Source organism: Echinops telfairi, unplaced genomic scaffold (assembly GCF_000313985.2).
Source record: "Echinops telfairi isolate 266 unplaced genomic scaffold, ASM31398v2 ScPeMD7_11;HRSCAF=52, whole genome shotgun sequence".
Taxonomy (NCBI): Eukaryota; Metazoa; Chordata; class Mammalia; order Afrosoricida; family Tenrecidae; genus Echinops; species Echinops telfairi.
This window is the reverse complement of record NW_022103908.1, coordinates 28491904-28500105: the sequence shown is the minus strand read 5'-3', so window position 1 is coordinate 28500105 and position 8202 is coordinate 28491904. Positions and strand designations below refer to the sequence as shown.

At 40.4% G+C, this 8202-nt stretch overlaps 1 protein-coding gene across 1 annotated transcript; it reads left to right on the top strand.

The window, feature by feature from the left end:
• The first annotated feature begins 1843 nt into the window (after positions 1-1843).
• Positions 1844-2287, top strand: LOC101656804 (U6 snRNA-associated Sm-like protein LSm4). Its single transcript, XM_045287194.1, has one exon. The coding sequence runs from the start codon at positions 1868-1870 to the stop codon at positions 2285-2287; it is 420 nt and encodes a 139-aa protein (XP_045143129.1). The 5' UTR covers positions 1844-1867.
• Positions 2288-8202: the final 5915 nt, after the last annotated feature.

Genomic DNA, 8202 nt, shown 5'->3' with positions numbered 1-8202 from the left:
CACATGGCTGTGGCTTTGACCAATGCTGTATAATATTCTACTGAAAAATGATTTAAGAATATTCCATCATTCTATAAGCAATGGAGCCCTACTGGGTTTACCTGAAAGAGTATTAAGAAGACTGTGAGAGTCAGAACTCAATGAGACAGCCATGTTTTTCCAGGTGTCTAAAGTTTTCTGATTTGGCAGAGTGAAGTCTTACCTAACATTTTTCTAAAGCTCATTTTCATGGAAAATTCAGTGAAACTAATGAGTCAGAACTCAACAGGACTGCCTTGCTTTTTCTGGTGCGCACACATTTTCCACCTGTGAGAGCCCGCACTTCTGTGCTTCTGATTGTAGGGGAACATATTTGAGTTTTACTTCTCTGGCAGATTTTTTTTTTCCTTACCAAATTTTCTGCAAAAAGAGACCCAAATCTCAAATATAACTTAAGGAGGGCATTTATCAAGCCTTAAATTGGACAAAGACAAGGAAAAGAGAAAGTGACATCATTCAGATATCATTAACATGATATTATATTGATCTCCAAGGATTTACTGAGATAGAGTTTTCAAAAGGACATTGCTGGGAGGCATGGGGCTGGGGGAGCACAAAGGGGATTATCACAAAATCATCACTGGTGCCGATGAACACATTACAGTGAAAGGTAGGTCTGGTCTACAAAAGCGGGATCGGAACCATGATGGGCACACTCTCATTACAGAGAGCTCACAAAATTTGTCAAGGGCCTTCCTACCAAGATAGGCACAGGATACCCGACAGGGCTGGCTCATGACTGTGCAACCCTCAGTAAAGTTATCACCATCAAGGACACGCCTTCACACGCCCTTAAAGGAGAATGCACTTGCCTGAACAACTTGTTTGCACTTTCCAATGGCAAGACTATTCTCATTCCTAACTGATGTTCAGAAGGAATTCAGTGGAGGCTAGTTCACGTGGGGACTCTGCAAATGGAGTTAGGACTTTCACTGCTATCCATGGGCTCTGCAAACCAGTTACTCAGAATTTAACCTCTGGTATGTGCCTTATGAATATATCTGAATTAGGCCAGGTTGACTAGAGAAACAAATTCAGTGGTACACATATAAATAAGAGTCTTATATCAAGAAGTAATTATAAATCAAGAAAGCATCCCAGCCCAGTCCAACTCAATACCATAAGTCTGATACTAGTCCATAAGTCCCCCTTCAGATTCGTGCAGCTCTATGCAATGACACAGAATGCAGGAAGATTGCAGACTAGTAGGAGCAAAGTCCTGTGGATTCAATGTGGAAAGATGGTAGGAGTCAGGCAGCTCTTGGGGTGGCCAGCAAGCAGGAAGGTGAGAGTGGAGAGAGAGAGAGAGAGCTGTTCCCAGTGTCTCATACACTATAGCATTAAGGAGTCATCAGGCTGCAACTTGGTTGACAAGTTTGACCGCCCCCCCCTGCCCTTTCATGCTTCTTCAAGTTGACATAAAACTATCCAACGCCCACACCATCGTTTTAGGTCTTATTGTACTTCACATGAAACACTAAACTTTTTAGATAAGTGAAAATAACACATTTGTACCGCCAGCTCTAACACAAGATTCAAACTTTGTAAAATTCAGACTTTCATTTTTTTTAATTAATAATGTGTCTTATTTACCAAAAAAGCCTACATAAATCATGTAATAGCATCATTTTTCAATATTAATTTTAAATATCCTCAGCATCTACAGAAAATTACAAAGAAAAATGAACACCAACAGTTATGAAAATTTACATATATCTCATTTTAACTATACCTTTCTTTTTAAGATTTCTACTTTAACTATGTACATAGTGTCTCTGGAAAGAGGCGGCGGCGGAAGTGACCAGTGAGTCCGGTCCTTGCCGGCAATATGCTCCCCTTGTCGCTGCTGAAGAAGGCCCAGAATCACCCCATGCTGGTGGAGCTAAAGAACAGCGAGACCTACAATGGCCACCTGGTGAGCTGTGACAACTGGATGAACATCAACCTGCCGGAGGTCATCTGCACGTCCCGGGATGGAGACAAGTTCTGGCGAATGCCAGAGTGCTATATCCGTGGCAGCATCATCAAGTACCTGCGCATCCCCGACGAGATCATCGACATGGTCAAGGACGAAGTGGTGGCCAAGGGCCGCGGCCGGGGTGGCCTGCAACAGCAGAAGCAGCAGAAAGGCCGCGGCATGGGTGGCGCTGGCCGAGGTGTGTTTGGTGGCCGTGGCCGTGGCGGGATCCCAGGCACAGGCAGGGGCCAACAGGAGAAGAAGCCAGGCCGGCAGGCAGGCAAACAGTGAGCTTCATCTGCCACATCCTTAGACTTGATGGGGTGCAGCCCATCCTGAGGTGGCATCTCTGCCCACGCGCAAACCTGACCAGAAAGCGGAGGTGGCAGGTGGCTGGAAAAGCCCTGTCGGTGTTTCCTTCCAGACCCTCGTCGGAAAACCTTTTTTATTTTCTAAGCAACAATACGGGTTGCACCCATCTTACTGTTTTTGATTTTGTGATGTAGCTGTGGGGGACCCCTCCTCAAGTTCCTGCATACTGCGCACAGCGTGGTCCCACGTGTGGAGCGGCTCAGGTGGATCCCTGCACAGCAATAGGGTTTCCTTTCCTCTGGGTGCACCAAGATTGATAACATTGAGTTCCTTAAACGTGATGCCAGAGAGCCTGCTCCAAACCCGAAGAGGCCAACGTGGGCCCTGGAGCGGAGTCAGAGCTGCTACGCCGTGTTCTCAGAATAAAACCAGAGGTGCTGGCCTCTCACTCCCTGAGTCCTGGGGCTCCTGTCCAAATGTCCACTTTGGGTGGGTTTGTGCAGGTGGGTGGCACCTGCAGCTCAGGATCCTGTCTCCTGAGGACCTTTCCCTGTGCCTCACGTGCTGTTTGTTATCCCCCAGGCATCATTCGCCAACCACACCCCATTCTCATCGATCTGTCTCACACCAACCCTGTGGGGCGCAGTGGAGTTACTTTGGTGGTTCTAAGACTTTGGATCATCACGATGGAGCAGCGAGCCTCGTCTTTCTCTTTGCAGAAGAGCTGCTGGATTCAAACTGATAAATATGGAACCAACTGCTCCTCCCCAGTCACTAACAAAACCAAAGCCCCCCACCCACCAAAAAAAAGTGTCTCTGGAAAGAAATATAAGACCTATATCTAGAGAAATGCATAACATTTTTTAACATCATGAAGTAGCCTGCGTCAGAGTAAATTTTAATCCATTAATTACATTTCATACCATCTATGTCATATGTGAATGAATTAAGTACCCGACCACCTACTCATCTTATCAGCAAATCACACCCATGCTACTCATTGAAATGATTTATATTATTCTTCAGTTATGATAACCATGTGACTTTTAAAAATGAATGCTTGTTAAAGAAAATTAGAATAATTTCTAATATTTGGGTATAACTGGTATTTATGTCTGAACTAGTAATTTTTTTAAATGTGTGGTTTTTTTATGGAAGAGGAATCTAATTTGTTATTCTAGAATATGATTATTAAGACATGGGAAATCATTAATTTTTAAAGTTTATTTCATACTGGTCCTACTAATTAATATTGCTATTAATGAGTTAATTTCAGTTAATGTTCTTGAGATTCTAGACAGAAAGTTTTCTGTTTTTGTAACACAATATACTTCTCATTTGTCAACTACCTTGTTATCCAACATTTTGTATTTAGGACGATAATAAAAATGTACAATCTACTTGCATATGTACATTAATGACATATGGCTGGCAGTAATGAACCCTGAAGTGCTAGGCAAGAAAAATGCTGACTGTAATGTTCAAGATTATGTGTCAAAGAGGATAGGTGATGATTCTCAGTGGTTTGGCAGTTTTGTAATGGTCCTATTTGGCAATTATATTATGATTTAGTTAGTCATCTTCCATTTTGTAATGTGATGTGGTCCTCTTCCATTTTTGCATAAAATTGATTTTTGCATTACAACTTGGTCTTTGGAACTTAACTGTGTTGATAAGTCAGAGCAGGTATACTGGGCATTATAGTTGTTATTTATAATATTGTATGTTTTATTTTTTGTCTTTTACATAGGATGAAAACTCAAGGTTAATGTAAATATAGACTTACAAAGAAGTCTCTAAAAGGTGGTCACAAAAGTAGAGGGCCATGATTGAACTATGAAGAATAAGCGTGGAAATGGATATACAGGTGAGCGATCACTAAAAGCAACTGTAATGAAGTTTTGAAGGTACACAGTATACTAAGGGTAGAGGAAGCTATAAAAAGATGACTATGATAAAAGTGGGTAAATAATTTTGGGGTAGTCTATTCAGGGTTTTAGATTATATTCTCTAGCATATCAATCAACAGTTTTCTCTTTTTGCTTCCAAGGATGCAACAGTGAAAGAGCCAAACAATGCACTGCAATGGGCCAATCTGCTGCACAAGTTCTCTGTGAACGCTTACAGACCAAAGATGTCATTTTAAGAATTAAGGTGCACCCGAACTATGTCATGGTATTTTCAATCCCCTTACATGGGAAAGCTCGACAAAAAGTGAGGAAGACCAAAAGAAAATTGTTGCATTTTTTGCACGATGTAGCAAGGAATAATGAATGCAATATTGAATTCAAGAATAATGAAGAGATCTGTTTTATGTAAAGTACAGCCAGAATATTCCCTGGATGTGAGGATGGCAACACTTCACTCGTGTATTTCAAACACACCACCAGGAGGGGCCAACCATGAATATGTATATTATGCTTCCTCTTCTTAACAAAAAAACAGGAAGACCTTCAAGGAGCTGGATTAGCACTGTGGCTGAACAATGTTTCAAGCCTGGTGATGAGTGTGAAGATGGTGTAGACACTGTTCTCTTTTGTACCTGGGTTCCTATGAATTGGAACCAACTCAACAGCAAGAGAAAAACTAGATATTAGATCTTTGTCACAAATACCAACCTCTAGGAAAGGATCCACAGAAAAAATGTGAAGTAATGAGTATGACTATTTAATGACAAAAATCTATTTTCAAAAGCCAGCTATAGGGTATAGTTTGCTGGCTCCTGCACTAACATCTGGGTAGGAAAAACATTACATTTTATTAAGAGTGCATAACATGGAAAACAATTTGGAATTATTAACTTGACCTTGGATTTATCCCTTAGATAATATACATTTGGAATCTTCTTCTAACATCCCACCATTCATCTGTTAGTTAGCTGTACTGTGGCTTACATGTTGCTGGAAGCTATGTCACTATTATTTCAAATAGCGAAATCACCCATGGGGAACAGTTTTCAGTAGCACTTCCAAAGCAAGAAGTACTACAAAGAAGGAATAGACTCTCTGCTCCTCATAGACGAGGCACTGAAAACCTTATGAATAGCAGCAGAACATTGCCAGTTATAGTGTCAGAATATGTGTCCCTCAAGTTGGAAGGTACTAAAATACCACCCTACGTCAAACACAGAGTTGATATTTATGACGTTGATGGATTAATGCTTTCAGAACCTTCTTTTGCTGATGGGGACAATATTCAAAATGAGAAGCAACATTTTCAAATATCCATTAATAAGCAGCACATGGAATTATGAAGTATGAATCTAGGAAAACTTGAAATAATAAAAAAGGAAACAGAACGAATAAAACTCAATACCCTAGGCATAAGTAAGCTGAAATGTACTAGTATTTGCCATTTTAAGTGGGGAAGTCATTGTTTTCTCTTCAAGGAATCATAAATTCTAAAGGCATGCTATGGTATTTATAATCAAAAAGAACATTTTGATATCTATCCTAAAGAACAATTCTGCCTTTGATAGAAAAATATCTATACACCTATAGAGCAGACTAGTTAATGCAATTATTATTCAAATTTACACACCAACCACTATGTTAGTAATGAAGAAGTTGAAGAATTGTACTAAATTCTTCATTCTGAAATTGGTTAGTTTTGCAATCTAGATGCATTGATAATTATGGGTGATTGGAGTGAAAAAGTTGAAAACAAAGAAGAAACTGTAATTGGAAATTATGGCATTTGTGATAGAAATTATGTTGGAGAGGAATTAGTTTTGTAAGAAAAATTTCTTTAGTAGAAATTCCCCCCTTTTTTCCAAGAGCATAAATGGTAATTATACATTTAGACTTTGCCAAACGGAATATACAGAAATCAAGTTGATTACATCTTTTGGAAGAGATTTTGAGAAGCTCAATAATATCAGCTTATACAAGACCAGAAATGAGTGTGGAACAGACCATCAATTGCTCATACTCAAATTCAGACTGGAGTTGAAGAAAACTGAAACAAACCCAGGGGAGTCAAAATATGATCTTAAGCACACTTTCAGTTATTTTCAAACTAAATTTCTTTATCTGAAATTTAATGAAACAAACTAGCTTTTGTGTTTTTGTTTCTCTTATTACTTATCAGCTCTACCCATTCCACTGTCATCGAGTGGATTTCAACTCCTAATGATCCTTCATAAGGTTTCCGAGGCTGTAAATCTTTCTAGCAGCTGAAAGCGTCATTTTTCTACCAAGGAGCAGCTGCTGGATCTAAACCTGTCCACCATTTACCCAATAGGACCACCAGGGCCCCTTACTGATTAGGTGAAGGTGCTTATAAGACTGAATTAGTACAGATAAGCCAACAAAGTTTGACTTTCTTTGCACATGTGATTTACTCAAGTACTATGAATTATTCATTTTTGCTGCACAGACCATATACAAAAACAGGCTTTTAGAAAGCTATAAGTCAGAATGAATTTAAAACAAATAACTAAAAATTATTAAAGGAAAATTCCTCAGGTAAAGAGAGTAAAGAAAACTGTTATGTATGATGAAAATTGAAATGTTATGAATAAATTATGAACAATTTCTGTATTAGAATATTGATTTGACAAATAATATTGAATATATCATGAACTATACACATATTTACATATATACATGCCTGTATTTAGACCTCTATAAATGCCCTTTGCCTCCTAGTTCTTTCCTCTATTTCCTTTTCCTTTCCTCCTACCCCAGTATCATGCTCAACATTCATTTGGGTTCCAGTAATTCCTCTCAGTTACATTGTCCTTGATCAAGCCCTACTAGGCCTCTCACACCCTCCTTGCCTCTAATTTTGGATCACGTGTAGCACCCTTGTCCCTGGGTTGGTCAACACCACTTCCTTTCCCCCACCTCCCCCTCTCCCATGAACCCCAGGAACCAACGGTCCTGTTGTTTTTCCCTCCAGACTGTTTATCCAGCCTATCTTATCTAGATAGATCTGCAAAAATAATAATATGCACACAAAAACAGACATAGCAAGACAAAGCAACAAAAGAGAACACAATGATGACAACAACAATGACCACGAAGAAAAATTAATTAATTAAAAAAATTTAAAGAAGAATAAAAGAGAAAAGCCTGTAAATAGATCAAGGTCTGTTTTTTGACCTCTAGGCATGTCCTCCAGTTGAGTCCAATGGGGTGTCACACTCCAGCCCCAAAGTCTATACTTTGCACTCCCTCAGGAACTCTCTGCTCTGCTCCCCTCATTGCTCTGCTCCACACCCTTAGTGTTTTGCCTCGGTGGCATCAGACCGGGCCAATCCCAACATTGAGTCTCCAGTGTTGTCCCCCATAGGGTCATAGGTCAGCAAGGGATGCTGTGTCTCATAGTGGGATCAGCCATATGGTCCACTCTGTGCATTGGCTTTTCAGAGCAGCAATATCTTCCTCCCGACTGGTGGGCCAGGGTGTACTCCACACTCTCTTCCTACCCATTCATTTGCTCTTGTGTGCCCTGATCACTCACATCCCTCTCCCCGAGCTGCAGCTTCAGTGTCGTCCACTAAAGTAAATTCTTCTGGTGGGAGGGGCAGTTGTCCACATAGCTTGGATTAGACCAAAGCCTCAGGCCCCTCCACTGGCTCCCCTCTCCATGCCGGCACACTGCAATCTCATCCCCGGAATACCAGATTTAAGTCTGGTCCCTCTTTCCCTGTGGAGACTCAAACAGTACCCTCCCCTTGGGTGGGTCAGTACCCTATTCCTCACCACACATATTTATCTTTTTATTTCAATGTAGGACGGTGAGGCAATAGATCTACATGCATATATTTGTAGATTTAGTATTAAGGCAGCAGATGGACATTGGACCTCCACTCAAGTACTTATTTAATGCAAGAACACTTTGTTCTATTAAATTGGCATTCCATGATGCACACCTTCCAGACACAATTG

Bases quoted from the DNA above. Each gene is read 5' to 3' on its own strand.
- LOC101656804 (XM_045287194.1), top strand. From the start codon at position 1,868: ATGCTCCCCTTGTCGCTGCTGAAGAAGGCCCAGAATCACCCCATGCTG.